Source organism: Echinops telfairi, unplaced genomic scaffold, assembly GCF_000313985.2.
Source record: "Echinops telfairi isolate 266 unplaced genomic scaffold, ASM31398v2 ScPeMD7_7468;HRSCAF=8506_0, whole genome shotgun sequence".
NCBI lineage: Eukaryota > Metazoa > Chordata > Mammalia > Afrosoricida > Tenrecidae > Echinops > Echinops telfairi.
Genome location: NW_022111369.1, coordinates 19,146,408 through 19,163,197, shown reverse-complemented (window position 1 = coordinate 19,163,197; position 16,790 = coordinate 19,146,408). Strand labels below are relative to the sequence as shown.

Sequence of the window (16,790 nt, the reverse complement as noted above, 5' to 3'; positions counted from 1 at the left end):
TATAAAGTTCTTATATGCATGTTACTGGTTTTATTTCTCTAGAAAACTCACAAGGGGTAAAATGGTGGTCTTTTAATATAGATGCACTTGTGCATGTGTTAATTTTAGGAAAATAGTTGTATTTCTATAGATATGTTTTTCTCTTATTAGTCTTAAAGTTTGTCTCCTTTATGATTTTTCCACTTTTATAAAAGAGCTAAGGAAATCATTTCTATATTATAATAGAAACATCAGTGAAAGCATATGATAAGTGACAGTTGACACTGTAAGTCAACAAAAGGCAATGGAGGGGACTGAAACATTAAAGACTCAGTGTGTCCCTCATTGGACAGGTCCTTTACACACCTCCACCCAGCTTTTGCCGTGTAAGAATGTGGACCTGAAGAAGCCATGTTTCTTAACTTTTCAAAAGAAGCCAGCGATCTGGATTTTTATCCAAAACCTTTATATTGCAGGTTTTGCAGTTGAAAGGTACAGTCAACAACATTGTTCCTGTATAATACTTGGGTTTCTTTAAAATTCGTCGGCAGATGACATGAAGCTCTGTTGATTTAACTCCAGTGATTTTTCTAAGTTAGTTTATAGCAGCTTGAGTGGGTGTTGACCACTATTTCATATGATTATATCTCAAACTTTTCCATTTTAGAAAATTCTTTAGGGGATGGACTCGCTGTCATGTTTTTAGTGAGCTCTGGAGAAAATAATTGATTAGGCTGGATCTCAGTATAAACCAGTATCTAATAAGAAAAAGACAGTGCACTAATTTAGTAACAATTTTGTCATGTCCTATACTAAAACTATATTTGAAAGTTATAAAGCAGGAAGGTTATTCCTGAATTCTAAGTGGAAAGGTCTTTTGGCATTGTGTGAAATGAAATTTTACAAACCACATGTAAGCCATACAGTTCAATATTCTGATTTTGAAGACTATCAGGTCTTGACCCTTTAATCAAACATGACTAGTAAGACTACAGTATTTCTGGGTCAGACTAAAATGGTCTAGATTCATTTTTGAAGGATTAATAAAAATTGCTTTTTTTCCCAGATAGGTGAAATAACTAGATTAAAATATTGACAGTAAAATATAGTTATCGTGAAAGCCCACGTTAATAAAATAAATTTATATCTTAATCATGGCATTTAAATAGTTTGTAACAAAAGCTCAGTTACCTCAAAATCAATGTAGTAGTTAAGATTTATTAAGTGGCCGCTGTTGAGAGAAGGATGTGTACTCTAGAATAATTTCCCATCCAAAAGGAATAAAATGAGTTTTACATACACAGGACTATGTAATTGGTAGCATGAAACACAGAGAAATTAGAGCTGTACAAAATTCTGTTAAAAATAGTTTCTTAACTAAAATAGTAAATTGTTTATCAAGTTAAATCTTTGAATTTAATGGCTCCACTTAATAGTTCAAGGAACATTTATTAAATTAATCTAATTTTTATATGTTGTATGAAATCTTATTTATCTTAAGTGAGATTAGTATATGACATGAGGTGTATAATTATAATTAACCTGTAGAGCAAGGGTGGGAACCTTTTTTCTGTCAAAGGCCATTGGATATTTATAAAATCATTTGTGGGCCTTGCTGATCAAACATTTAATTAACTCAGCCTAATATGACTGAAACTACTTCTCTTTGATGAGCTGTGTGATGTTAGCTGGTATTGATTATTTGTCGGCCTAATAGTTTGTAGGGCAGGCATGCTCCATTCCTGCTGTAGAGTGAAGAGATATTTCCAGTGTGTAGGTATATGGATAACTGGTAAATGGGCACGGTTATGATACTGTAATCTGGAAAACTATATAAAATTCATAGGTGTGATTAGGTATGACTACGTGATGAAGTACTCCATTAATGAAGATAGAAGCTTTGTTGTTATTTGCTATTGAGCCAGCTCCAACCCATGGTAACCCAAAATGAAACTGCAGTGACATGAAGGTATGTAGTATGGCTCTTCTATCCATAGTCTTTATCACTCTCATGGAATGACTAGGTGGAACCGTGCAAATAAGATGTAGAGGACTAATTCAGGATTCGGTCGGTTTTGCCATTCCAATGGGTATAGAATATACTGTCTGAAGCAAATGCAGAGACTCCTACAACTACCGAAAAAGGGCCAGAAGTGAAGCCCTTTGCAATCCCTGAATGGAGAGGAGCGGAGAAGTAGCACTGAAACCCTGAGACCGAGCAGAAGAGCTGAGGTGGACCATGAGAGCAGTGTGTTTCCCAGCCTGAGGAAGAAGTCAAGTCTTCCTCAGACAGAAGGCAAATTTGGAGAGTAGGGTGCCCTTTGGGCATTTATTAGGAGGTTTTTAAAAGGAGTCTTGACTGAGAAGGGCAGAGGCCAAGGGTTTGTTTGACTGAGAGGACAGGACCAGAAGGAGAATTACCTTCCAATATGGCTAAGGAGGTGCTGTATATAAAAGAATAGCATTCTTAAATATTTTAGAAATGATGATGGCAGCATATATACAAATGTGCTTGATAAAATTGATGTGTGGATTGTTATAAGAACTGTAAGAGCCCCAATAAAATGATTTATAAAAATTAATTTTTAAAAATAAATAAAAGAACAGCATTCTTAACGTTTTCTCATCCTGACTTGTTCTAACCTAGTGGTTCTCAATCTGTGGGTCGCGACCCCTTGGGGGTTGTCGAACGACCCTTTCACAAGGGTCGCCAGATTCATCACAATAGCAAAATTACAGTTATGAAGTAGCAACAAAAATAATTTTATGATTGGGGGGTCACTCCAATATGAGGAGCTGTATTTAAGGGTCAGGGCATTAGGAAGGTTGAGAGCCACTGTTCTAACCTGTAAATTTCTCTTGTAAACCCCATTGTTGTATTGTCTGTGAGTTCTTTTTTTTTATTTTTATCATTTTATTAGGGGCTCATAAAACTCTTATCACAATCCAGGGTCCTATGTGGCCATTGCATTGGATTATCAAATGCCGCAGAGAAGTAGCGTGCCATAGGAGTGATGGTTGGTGTCAATGTGGGGTAGAGAAAGTTGGTGGTATGTATGTATAGTAGGAATTAGCCTTAGACTAATGGCTCTGTGTTCAAATATCATTGTGGTTCTGTGCTGACTTCCATAAAATGTAACTTAACTGTCATGGACTGGGCAAAAAGAAAAAGGTCCACAGAGATGGTGGTCAAGACAGACCTGCTGCAGACATTTGTGATGAATACTTGCAGGAAAATGAAGTTTGACATGATTTATAATTCGACTAACATTCACAGAGGCCGAGAGTCAGAGGCAAAGGGGTGCAATATCACCGCAAGAAACCTTTTCACATTTCCCAATTAATTTTATGTAGTCTGTCAGTCACCAGAAAAAAAAAACCAACTTGTTCTTGTGAAGCAGAATTTTTAAGTCCATTCAATCAAAGAGTCTGGTATATCTTTCTGGGTCTATTCATTTGCAGATGGAAAGAGACTGTAACCAGATTCTTCACATCTTGCATTCTCAGGTGATGCCACATCTTCATATGCGATCCCATTTCTTTAAGATAAATGGAGTGACTCGCAGCAGGGCCACGTAAATAAGAAAGTTCCGTGTGGAGGAGACCACGTCCTCGCGCATCTTCCATTTCATTTCCTCAGGGTCCAGCTGCTGTGTGAGGCCCTCCATCCAAAACACCGTGGCTGGACTTCAGCGACTCCTCGCTATGGGTCTAGATATGTCAGTCCTTCTTATGGATGTTTCCCTCCCTCTCGATGGCCCTTCACTGAGCCAGAAGGACACCTTTGTCCAGCAAGTGTCTGTCTTGATGTATGTCTAAAATCAGTAAATCGAAGCCTCAAGCAATATTCTGTGTTCAATAGGTTTTCAGAAGAACATCACCAGACCTTGTGGGGGGAAGTCAGATACTTGCTGCCAGACTGCTGTCTCATCCCACCATGGGGGTGGGCCTGCTCCCTGCTGCTGGGGACAATGGACAGGCTCCTGTGGGCGGAGTTCGCATCCTACTGATAATGGTCTCTATCAGTTGGGCCAGGGACAGGCCAAACCGGCTGTCCCTCCTCTTCCTATAGCGTGTATGTCCCTAGATCACCCCCTCCCATCACTGTAATACCCGTAGCACAACCCTTTCCCGTGACGTATGTCTTCACCTGTAATGTGGGGGCTTGCACGTCCTCAACGTCCCCAGAGAGTATAAAAGCTTGGGGAGCATTAAAATTCTCTCTCTCTCCACGTGAATTACCAAGCGGGGCTGAGGTGAGCAATGCTACTATGTAATGTGTCTGACTCCATTTATTTCTATATATCTCTTTTATCTCTCATGCTCTCTATAACTTTTCTATAATATTTACTTATTATCGCTGTACAATTGCACCTACCGAACCCGTAGTGATTGTGCTATGAGCTGGCTTCTTCTGGCAAGACCTATTTCCTAAGCTATTTTAGACTTTAGCAGATAGAACCTGTGGTGTCAGTTTCCACTGAGTTGATTCTGACTGACGACAGCTCCATGTGAGCAAAGTCAAACTGCTCCTTTGTATTTTCAAGAGTGACATTTCAGCAGCAGGTTGCCAGACCTGTCTTCCGACGTACCTGAGGGTGGGCTTAAACAGCCATCTTTTGACTTATAAAATTCCAGATAGAAGCTAAAAATCCAAACCAAACTTCTTGCTATGAGTTGTTTGAGTTCTATAACAGCAACATTGTAGAGCAGAGCAGAGCTGCCCATAAGGTGCCCAAGGCTGTAAATCTTTATGGGAAATGATAGCCACACTTTCTCTTGGAGAAAAATTAGTGAGTTCAAACTGCCAATCTTTCGACCTTTGGGTTACCAGGTGAGCTCCGATCCACTGTGCTACCAGGACTCCCAAGATAAAAGCTGCTGGTTGTTAGATGTGCCAGTAGACTTGCCACAAAAATTTAATTGTAAAAAAAAACAAACAAAGAAACCACTATTCATGAAGCACAGTAAAGGGTATTACAATAAAATGACATGCGTGTAATCAAAAATTTGCTGATTTCAGGTTAAAGTAATACTTTGAATTGTTTCTTAAACCGCAGTGGTAGGTTTTGTAGTCACCACATAGTTTGTATTATTTGATGCCATTTGAGTTTGAAAAATTTCTAAGCCTTTATTTTCATTTTATATCTTTGAAATATATCAGAAGAAGCCAAAAACTAAACAAAATACTGTTTTCAACGCAATGTAAGTTTTAAGGGATATTTAGTTTTTCGTGATGAACTCTGGCTGGGTTTTGTAATAAGCTTGATAAAGTAGTGGTGTTGTTGGGTGCTATCGAGTCGGTCTGACTCATAGTGACCTTATGCAAAGCAGTTTGAAACACTGACTGGTCCTGCGCCGTCCTCACAATCGCTACCACGTTGAAGCCCACTGTTGCAGGCGTGGAGTCAGTCCATCTCCTTGAGGGCCTTCCTCATTTGTGTTGACCTCTACTTTACCAAACCTAATGTCCTTCCCCAGGGATTGGTCTTTCTTGACAATACATCCAAAGTAATAAGGTATAGGAATTCTGGCAAAGATGTTCTGTGACAATCTATGAAATACTACTGGTGTCTTACATATAGAGAATGAGTATTCCATATTTCAATTTAATAGAAAATTTTATTTTAACCTTTTTTTAACAAAGAGTCCATTTTCATATTGGAATACATGCAGTGCTTCAGTTTAATTGGAGTTGTACATAGCAGTGGTAACTATCCTTTTATCATGTTATATATGATGATTATAAAGTAATAGGTAAGTTCCCTGATTTCTCTTCTTTCTATGGACAGATAATCTCAGTGACACCTTGAAGAAGCTGAAGATAACAGCGGTAGACAGGACTGAGGATAGTTTAGAAGGATGCTTGGATTGTCTGCTTCAAGCCCTGGCTCAAAATAGTAAGTTCTCTTATGTTTTATTTAAATGTCAAAGAAAAAAATCCAAACAGCAGTCATTCAGAAATTGGTAGTTTAGCACATAACTTGGATTTACATAACTTGAATTCCTTTAAATTCTCTCAATATGGTGGTTGTTTTGTATGCCTCACCCCCGACCCCTGGCACCCAGTTCCTTCTCCCTGCATGTTCCTTCACTCCCCCACCTTCCCCAAGGGACAGAAAGCCAGTTGATAGACGAAAGAAGGAAGGCATTGATGGCTAGTGATGACATTAATACCAATCCCAGAGGGAGGTTCTGATTCCATTTCAAATAGACAAGCATCGTAATTGTTTTTCTCTTACCACTTACATTTGTGCTTTTAAAAATAAAGGCAGGTGCTTATGTGTGGCGATGGGAGAGGAGAGAAGAGACAAAAGGAGCATTGAAAACATTTGTTTTCTTCTGAGATCTTTTGGCCATTTTGTTCTAATTTTACTTTAGCGTGTATGTATAGATTCAGTTGAAAAGAACCTTCAAGTAGTCTGTTAAAAAAAATCCACTAAAATTCATTTAAGGCTTAATCTTTGGTATTTTGTTATGGATAACTTTAGAGATAAATTTTTTACACATCTTCATTGACTAACAGTGCATTCTTGCATTTGCACTACCATATTTTTATTCACCAATTACCATACTATCATTGTGAATAGATTGGTACAAAATGATCTTCATTTATTTCCGTAAATTTTTGTTGTTCATGTTGTGGTTTGTCCTGTACTTTCAGTTAATGATACCATTGTCTTTTCTGGAACTAACTGTCACTGACAAAGAATTACAGAGGAAAATATAGATTTTTAAAATTTCAGTTTCAAGTATTCAGATGTATTCTTTTTTTCTTTCTCCTTAGGTAAAAGGATTAGACTATCCAAAATACTTTATTACAGTATTTAAAAGCTAGCTTATAAAATTCTTTTATATAATGCTCCTTGATTTTGAGGTTATAACTATCAAGCTATTTGGTTTCAGCAGAATCAGAGGTTTTGAAACGAGTAGCTCAGTGAGAACATTTGGGGAAGGCTCAGGTGGTAAAGAAACAGGAGATGGGGAAAAAAGAATGCCCAAGGCTGTGCTGTCAGTTAATGTAGACATTGGGCATGTGTGGCTATTTAAATTTAATAAAATTACATTCCATAGTTTACTTCTCAGTTACTTGTCTTTGTTTTGCCAACCGCCTTATTGGGGTCACCGTAGACAAAGATTAGTTCCATGATCACAGAACGCTCTTGTGGTTAGTTAGCATTGGTATAGAGGACTAGAAATGACAACATGATAACTTGATTTTGAGAGTACCTTTATGGGTAGCTTTACATAAAAATGCAGTTTTTCTAAGTATATTGAGTACCTCAAATTAATTTTTTAGCAGTTGTCTATAATTTATTTTTTTAACATAGTTTATTTGGCATATATGTCACATATACAATTTAATCATTCAGTCATGTTAAGATTTGTATCATCACCACAATCGATTTCAGAACATATTTTTCCTTGTACACATTGTTGTTAACGCCCCATTTCCCCCCATCCTCCTCTGCCATGCCGTTAGACAAGTTATCACTGTAGTTACCGTCTCTGTTGATCTACAGATCCTGTATTTCATATACACAAAACCATACAAAACATAAATCGGAAGCAAGTAAACAAAAAAATCCAGCCACAATGACTAAACAAAACATAGAAATCCTCATTCAAAAGAATTGTCCATAACATTCGGTCTTTTTTCCCCCTTTGTTAGGAGAAAAGGTAGACTCTTTGTGGCTCATTTGCTTCAGACTAGGAAAGACATGGAGGGTATTTCCTTGCTCACAGGTAGAAAGAAGGTCATTCAGCTATCCTGGAAATACTGGACGACAAATTAAGATGAAGAGAGAACGTGAAGAAAAGGGAAGCAGAAGTTTATTGCAGTCTTTTCAAGAACAGATTCGAGAGATATTAGGAAGTGTGTGATTGTTGGATCAAATTTCAGGCCCATTATTCATTGAACTGATAAGTTGAAAGTGTATACAACAAAAACCAGGGGATATTAATGAAAATAATAAACTATCAATTTAAGTAATGACTCTAAGTTGCGGGGAGGAAGCATATAAGAACTAGAGGAAAGTTGTATGTTTCATTGTTGCCAGCCTGCACCCTGACTGGCTCGTCTCCTCCCTGCAACCCTTCTGTAAGTGGGTGTCCAGTTGCCCACAGATGGGCTTTGGGTCTCCACTCTGCACTCACCCTCATTTACAATGATATGATTTTTTGTTCTTTAATGCCTGATACCTGATCCCTTTAACACCTTGTGTTCACACCGGCTGGTGTGCTTCTTCCATGTGGGCTTTGTTGCTTCTGAGCTAGATGGCTGCTTGTTTACCTTCAAGTCTTTAAGACCCCAGATGCTATATCTTTTGATGAAGGAATATGTCCTCTTAAGAATTTAAAATCATGCATAGGTATCTAAAGCCTCACTCTATTGATGCAAGATAATTTTACACAGGAAGAGGGTTTATAGCAGTTTCCTAAGGCTTCCCTAACAAAGTACCACAAGTGGGGTGGATAAAAACAACAAATGTCTTATATCAGCCTACTAGAGGGGAAACTTTGGAAATCAACAGGGTAGTTCTCCTTCTGCAGGATCTAAGGAAGAATCTGTTCCAGGGCCAACTCTTAGCTTTCGTTGGCTGCAGCAGTCCTTGGTTTTCTGTGATTTGTAGCTGTATCACTCCAGGCTCTGTCTCTCTAGACACATAGCCGCCTTCTCTATGTCTGTTGTATACCTCTTATAAGGCTACCAGTGATTGGATTTAGGCCCAGTCTAATCCAGGATGATCTAATCCAGGCGTCCTCAAACTACGGCCCGCGGGCCACATGCGGCCCGCCGAGGACATTTATCCAGCCCACTGGGTGTTTTTTGCCCCGTTCTGTTTTTTTACTTCAAAATAAGATATGTGCAGTGTGCATAGGAATTTGTTCATAGTTTGTTTTTTTTTAAAACCATAGTCCAGCCCTCTAGCAGGTCTGAGGGACAGAGAACTGGCCCCCTGTTTAAAAAGTTTGAGGACCCCTGATCTAATCTTTTATGAACAGATGGACATCTGCAAAAGTTCCGTTTCCAAATAATGCCTCATTCACAGGTACCTATATTTTTTAGGGAAGGACACAGTTCAACCACACAGGAAGTTGGCAGACATGCAGTCTTGTGATTTAAGAATGTCCACCATTGATTGAGTACCTAATGTGCATAGCACCAGTCTGGTGACTCTGTAATTGAATGTAATCTTTCCAGTAGTCCCATGAGTTAGGTATTATACTCAACATAACGAATGTAGAAACCATTTCAGTAAGGTCATTTGATATCTGGCAAAATCCAGAGTCTATATTTGAACTCTTAATTGACCTCCCCCCCAAAAAAGTTATGCTAAGTAAAGTGTTTTTTGGTTATTACTGGTTTATAGACTACGGAGAGAAGCCTTGGTTAAGCACTTAGCTGCTACCAAAAGGTCGGTGTTCAAACCGACTTGCTGCTCTGTGGGAGAAAGATGTGGCCGTATGCGTCCATAGATATTTTCCCCCATAGAAAATGTTAGGCAGAAAAAGAAAAAAAAAAGAAAATGTTAGGCAGTTCTGCTTTGTTTTCTAGGTTCTTTGTAAGTTGGAATCAACTAAGTGATAGTGCTTTGTGGCTTTTTTTGTGGATTTTTGGTTATAGACTAAATTAAGCTAGATTTCATTATTTCTTAATTTGATGGTTTCTCTTTCAAAATGTTATTATTAAAGATAGGGATGATAAATAAGCTTTCTCCCTTCTCTTTAAGCTATACACTGATCATAGATGATCTGTTTATTGGTCTTTATATATTTTATAAACTTCATATCTAGATTTTAAATATAATCAAGGATATTCCAGTAGGATATTTATTTTCTGTAGTTGTCCTTTTAATAAAGTGGTCGATCCACTGCTACTTCTGTTCTCTTAAAGGTAAAATTATGCGTGAAGCTCTTTGTGCTGTTTTTGTACCAGAACCTTCTAGTCGTTTAAATTTTCCTTAGTGCCAGGTGCTTTAACTAAAAATATCATTGTTTGCATGAAATTGCACCTGATCAGGAAAGAAAAATGCCTCCATTTTCTAGAAAAAGATAGGAATATGTGTAATGGGAATCTAAAATTTTGATGATCTAGCAACCTGTCATTGGAAAAGATATTTCTGAAATTAAAGAAGCAATGCTTTAAACATATTTATACTACAGAGATCTGATATATATACAATAGACATTAGAAGTGATAGTAATTTGAAATGGAGGTTTTTATTTTGATATGACTTGGGAATGCTCTTTTCTTTGGGTAACGTTATCCACCAGTTACTTTAGAATTGATTGGCACTCATGATGACCCCAGGTGTGTCATGTAGCACCACATTACATAGGATTGTCAGTGACTAATAATTTTTTCCCTGATGTAGATTGTCAGACTTGTCTGTCAAAGTCTAGGTTCCTCTGGGTGGACTTGAACCTCCACCCTTTGTTGCAGCTCAGTTTGTTAACCATTTGTACCACCCAAGCACTCTGTAGTAAAATTAAATAGAGTGTTTATTTTATTATGTCTTAGACAAGAGTGATAAAATTTGGACCTGTAGGAAACATTTCTACATTTCTGCAATTGAATTGAAACAATTCAAGAATTATGAGTAAATCCCTGATCTAAATTGATTTAGAGACATTCACTCATATACATACTTCATATCTAAGTTTTTAAATGTTTTTAGTGAATAGATCACAGCTACCCATCTGGAAATCAATGTTTATTCCATTCTGTTTTGATTCAGTTTTAAGTTAGGGGATTTTCAATAAAGGCATGTTGAATTATAGTGCAGTTACACTATTTCATGCTTATTTGAAATTAAACAATAGACCACCAACTATTTCATCTAAAGATATTAAGAAATGAATTTGTGATACAGAGTCTGGTATTAATATATCACCTATTACACAAATCAAAAGTGAAAAGACAAATCTTAATATTCTATTCATAATTAAAATTCTATTTTATTCTCAGATAGTGCGACTATGCAAGAATCATTTGAAAATGCCAGTTTGATCATAAATACAACTTTAAACTCTTTTCCTAAAAGATTACCCTTATTTTCTTGATCAGTAGCTCTCAGTCGTTTGTGACCATACCTTTGATTTAAGCTAACATACTTTTCTAATCAAATGACACTAACCCAATATGTCAAAGAATATGAGGAATGCAAATTAATCTTTTAATTGGCATAGTTTATAGGAAATGGTTAACAATTCTAGTATTTAGATTAGAGTGTGATCATAAGGTGTCAATGGGATCAGGTATCAAGCATCAAAGACCCAAAACAAAAAATCATATCGATGTGAATGAGGTGGCATGGGGAGTGGAGACCCAAAGCTCATCTGTAGACAATTGGACATCCCCTTACAGAAGGTTCACAAGGAAGAGACGAACCAGTCAGGGTGCAGTATGACACCAATGAAACGTACAACTATCCTCTAGTTCTTTAATTCTTCCCCACCCCTACCCCACTATCATGATCCCAATTCTGTCTTATAATCTGCCTAGACCAGAGCATGTACACTGGTACAGAGAAGAGCTCGCAACACAGGGAATCCAGGACAGATAACCCCCCCCCGCCCCAGGACTAATAATGAGAGTAGTGATACCAGGAGGGTAAAGGGAAGGTGGGGGGGAGAAAGGGGGAACCAATCACAATGATCTACATATAACCCCCTCTCGGGGCGGGGCGGGGGCGGACAACATAAAAGTGGGTGAAGGGAGACAGCAGTCGATGTAAGACATGACAAAATAATAAAAATTTATAAATTATCAAGGGTTCATGAGGGAGGAAAGGTTGAGGGGGTGGGTGATGAGCTGATACCAAGGGCTCAAGCAGAAGGAAAATGTTTTGAAAATGCTGATTGGCAACATGTACAAAAGTGCTTGACACAATGGATGGATGGATTGATTTTGATAAGAGCTGTAAGAGCCCCCAATAAAATGATTTTTTTGAAAAAGGAGTCGAGCCTTGATGGTGTAGTAGTTACATGTTGGGCTTTTAATTGCAACTTCAGTAGTTCAAAACCACTAGCCACTCTGAGGGAGAAAGACAAGAGTTTCTACTCCTGTATAGAGTTAGTCTCAGAAACCCACAGTGGTAGTTTTACCCTGTCCTCCAGGGTTGCTGTAAATTCACATCTACTCAATGGCAGTGAATTTTAGTGATTTAAGAATTACATATTATCAAGAGAAAGTTTTATTTTGTTATTTATAGGAAAATACATTAGAGTAATAACTAATTGCCCTCAAGTCAATTCCAATTCATGATGACTCCTTGTGTATCATAATGCAACTGTGCTCAATAGGGTTGTCAGTGATACATACTTTCAAAGTAGATCATTATTCTAAGATGTCTTTGAATGCATTCAAATTTCTAGCCTTTCATTTAACCACTGAATAAATTAACCAGAGCCTCCAAAGTAATAAGTAAATTCATTTAAATAACCACTTTTCAGTGTCTTCACTATGTTTAGGACCCTGGTAGTATAGTGGTTATGAATTGGGCTGATAACTACAAGGTCAGCAGTTCAGAACCACCAACTGCTCTGCAGGAGAAAGACAGGGCTTTCAACTCCCATAAGTAGTTAGGGTCTTGGAAACTCAGGGACAGTTCTACCCTGCCCTATAGGGTCACTATGAGTTCACATTAACTCAGTGGCAGTGAGTTTCATTTGGTCACTATATATACAGATACTTAAATTGGAAAAGAAAGATACAGGCAATAGCATACACAATTTTGCTTTCTCTAGTACTTGATAACCTGGGTAGTTGTACAAGGGGACATGAAAATGTTCGTTGAAAAATGGGATTAAAAGACACAGAAAATTTTAAATCCCTCATCTGTTTGCTCTAGACAGCTTTTTCACTTGATCTAAATGCCTTCACTCTTGCCTCCCACAATTCAGATTTCTTGAGTCCCCATTTAGATTATAAAACAAAATTAAAGTTTCACCAATTAGTTGGCTTTGAACTTTATAATAAGACACTTGGGGAAACAAAAATGTAGTGGATCAATACGTTTCCTAATGAAAGCAGTTTGTAAAATACATGTATTCTTGTTATTGTAGTGTATTTGTATTTTGTTTAATTCCTTAATTGATATATGGCATAAAGTTCTAACTTTATTTTCTAGACAATCAATATTGTAAATCTGTCTTTTAAAACCTATCCTTTAAACTGTGGCAGTTTACATGTTCCTGTGATGCTGGAAGATACATTACCAGTATTTCAAATATTAGCAGGGACACCCACAGTGATCAGGTTTTAGTAGAGCTTCCAGGCTAAGAAGAGATTAAGACGAAATAGGCTGTCCACTTCTGAGATTGGCCCCGAAAATCTTATGAATAGCAGTGGAACATTGTTGTTGTATAGTACCAGAGGATGAATCCCTCAGTTAAGACCCTCAAAATATGACTGAGGAAGAGGTGAATCCTCAGAGTAGAGTCTACCTTAATGACATGAATGGAGGACCCACACTTGCTGATGGCATGACTCAAAATGGGAAGAAACAGCTGCAAACATCCAATACTTGGAACATGGAATGTACAAAATATGAATCTAGGAATATTGGAAGTGATCCAAAACTGAAATAGACTGTATGCAAAGGATTGCTATCCCAGGCATTCATGAGCTGAAATAGACTAGAATAAGCCATTTTTAATCAGCAAGTCATATGGTTCATTATTCTGGGAATGACAAATGCAAGAGGAATGATGCCACATTAAATTGTATTGAAAAATTTCAGTATCTGTCTTGAAAGGCAGAAGTGTCTGTGATAGGGTAATATCTGTACACCTACAAGGAAGGCCAGTTACATAGAACTATTATTCAGATTTATGTATCAACCACTAAAGCTAGGGCATGGAAAAATTTTACCAAATTCTTCAGTCTGAAATTTCTGAAGACATGCAATTAATAATACTAGAGATTGGAATGTGAACGTGGGAAATAAAAGGAAACATCAGTAATTGAAAATAATAGCCTTGGTGATAGAAGTGACGCTGGATATGCTATGCACCCAGTTTGATTTCAGCAATCCTGTTGAGAAGGTGAGCATCACAGAATGCCAGGTTATTAGAACAAAGTGTTCTTGCGTTGAGGGAGGACTTGATAGAGGCCCTATGTCCGTCTGCTACCTGAATACTTAACATATGAATATATGTACATAGATCTATATTCATATTGTTGTATTAATATATTCACAGATATATCTGCCTATATTTATACCTCTATAAATGTCTAGTTCTTCTATTTCCTTTTCCTTTCCTCCTGTCCCACTATCATGTTCAACCTTCATGTAGCTCTCAGTAATTCCTCTCAGCTACATTGCACTTGGTCAAACCCCACCAGGCGTTCAACGTCCTCCTCACCATCGATTTTAGAGCTCTTATTGTTTCCTTGTCCCTGGATTTGTTGGCTACCCCCTCCTTTCCTCCACTTCCTCCTCTCCCCTGTCCCCCAGAGGTATTGGTCCTGTTGTTTATTCCTTGGGATTGTAAACAATCCTGCCTATCTTAAATAGATAACACATTTTAAAAAAAGCCTATAAGTAGTTCCAAGTCTGTTTGCTGACTCTTATAAATGTTTTCCGATCGGGTCTGATGAGGTGCCAAGCCCTCCCCGAGTCAGAAGTCTATTTTTGGGATTCCTTGGAGACTTCATTGCTTTTCTCCCCTTGCTGCTCTGCTGCACTCCTCAGTATATGTGGGGCATCAGACTGGGTACAGTTCCCACACTCTGTTGCCAATGCTGTCTCCCCTAGTGCTACGGGTCAGTGAGGGGATACCATATTAATATATTTACATTTATACATGCCTATATTTATAGATGTATAAATGTAGGCATGCACATATGTAAATATATTAGTATATAATGATAGGTATATAGGTCTATGTACATATATTTATAGGTTAAGTATTCAGGTAGCAGACGGACATTGGGCCTCTACTCAAGTCCTCCCTCAATGCAAGAACACTTTGTTCTAATAACCTGGCATTCTGTGATGCTTACCTTTCTGACACAGTCGCTGAAGACAAAATAAATGGGTGAATAAGCTAAGGCGAAGAAAGCTGATGGTGCCCGGCTATTAGAAGATACAACATTTGAGGTCTTAAAGGTTTGAAGTTAAAAAGTGGCCGTCTATCAGGGAAGCAACAAAATTCACATCGAAGAAGCACACCAACCATGTGATCATGAGGTATCCAAGGGATCAGGTATCAGGCATCAGAAGACGCAAAACAAACAACCATTTCAATGCAAACGAGGGGGGTCAGAAGAGAGACCCAAAGCCCATCTGTAGACAGTTGGACATCCCCTCACAGAAGGGTCACAAGGCAGGGATGAGGCAGCCAGGGTGCACTATAGCACTGAGGAAACACACAACATTCCTCGAGTTCTTTATTGCTCCCCCCTTCACCCCACTAGCATGACCCCAGTTCTGCCTAACAAATCCAGCTAGACCGGATCATGTATATGGGTACAGGGTACAGATAAGAACTCTCAACACATGGAATTCAGGTCAGATAGCCCCCTTAGGAACAGTAATGGGAGTAGTGATACCATAAGGGTAGGGGGAAGGGGAGTGGTGAGAAAGGGGGAACCTATCACACTGATTGATGTATAACCCATCCCCACCCAGGGTGATGAACAACATAAACGTGGGTGAAGGGAAACAGCAGTAGGTGTAAGAAAATACCGTAAATACTCGTGAATAAGCTGAGTTTTTCAGCACATTTTTAATGCAGTTTTTATGGTAAAATAAGGTGCCTTGGCTGATATTCGGGTCAGCTTATACTCGAGTCTATACAATAATAATAATTTTTAAGGGTTCAAGGGCTCACGAGGGTGGTGGCATGGGGAAGGGAGGGAAAAAAGAAGAACTGGTACCAAGGGCTCAAGTAGAAAGAAAATGTTTAGAAAATGATGATGACAACATATGTATAAATGTACTTGATACAATTGATGATTGTTATAAGAGCTGTAAGAGCCCTCAATAAAATGATTTATTTAACAAAAAAGAAAATCCTGCAGAGCACAGTTCTGCTCTTACACACAGAAGGTTGCCATGGAAAAAGGGAAGTGACACTGGAGTGTGCAAGACAGGCTTCTCGTGTGAGAAGCGACACCATCCTCTTCAGCAAAGTCATAATGAAAACAGAAGTGGTGGGAAAGTATGAAGACCTGAATCTTTGAGTAATGAAAAATACGTGAGCTAAACACTGGCAGAGAATGTTCGAGAGTGAAACCCACAAGGACGGAGCAAGAGGCGCACCAAGCTCATGGTTCACCAACCATGAGCTGGCAGCTACTCAGAGAACAGTTCTGGAGCTGAAAATGAGAGATGTGGGCCATCCTTTTGTTCCCTACACCTGTTGGGTGAATGTAGGAATACCAAGAATTCCATCTAACCCACCTAGAAGACAATTGCACCCCTCACTCCACATCACTGGGGCAGCATATGTGCTCTGAAAGTGAGGGGGATCTAATGAGACTGCCTCACAATGCGGGGAGCAACCACAGGGGAGGCCGAGTCATACCAGATTTCCTGCACGGCCTGCAGCCCAGAGGAGATATGGGCACACATGTGTTGGGCGGCATGCATGTGGAGGCTGCATTCTAGCACTCTATTCCATCCCCCCTCTCCTGTGCAGTTCAGCCTCTGATTCTGTGTTAGTCTGGGTTGACTAGAGAAACAGATTCATAGGCACTCATATATATATATAAGAAAGAGGTTTATATACAAGAGCAATTGTATATTGAGAAAACATCCCAGCCCAGTCCAGGTTAAGTCCATAAGTCTGATATTAGC

At 38.5% G+C, this 16,790-nt stretch overlaps 2 protein-coding genes across 4 annotated transcripts in view; one reads left to right on the top strand and one right to left on the bottom strand.

The window, feature by feature from the left end:
• Positions 1-16,790, top strand: part of RAP1GDS1 (Rap1 GTPase-GDP dissociation stimulator 1) — a 157,102-nt gene that overhangs the window by 14,170 nt on the left and 126,142 nt on the right. For all 3 annotated transcript variants that reach the window (XM_004703275.2, XM_045284125.1, XM_045284124.1), the window contains exon 2: positions 5,772-5,879. In XM_004703275.2, coding sequence (XP_004703332.2) covers positions 5,772-5,879 — 108 coding nt within the window. The remainder of the gene's footprint in view (positions 1-5,771; positions 5,880-16,790) is intronic.
• On the bottom strand, positions 3,501-4,707 carry LOC115873328 (mitochondrial import receptor subunit TOM5 homolog). Its single transcript, XM_045284306.1, has 2 exons — positions 4,572-4,707; positions 3,501-3,661 (listed from the first exon to the last, which is right to left on the bottom strand). Exons 1-2 carry the CDS (start codon positions 4,705-4,707, stop codon positions 3,501-3,503), a joined length of 297 nt encoding a protein of 98 aa, XP_045140241.1.

Bases quoted from the DNA above. Each gene is read 5' to 3' on its own strand.
- LOC115873328 (XM_045284306.1), bottom strand. From the start codon at position 4,707: ATGGGCAGCTCTGCTCTGCTCTACAATGTTGCTGTTATAGAACTCAAA. The intron at 3,662-4,571 runs GTACGTCGGAAG...GCTGAAGTCCAG, and splicing joins CTGTTTAAGCCCACCCTCAG to CCACGGTGTTTTGGATGGAG.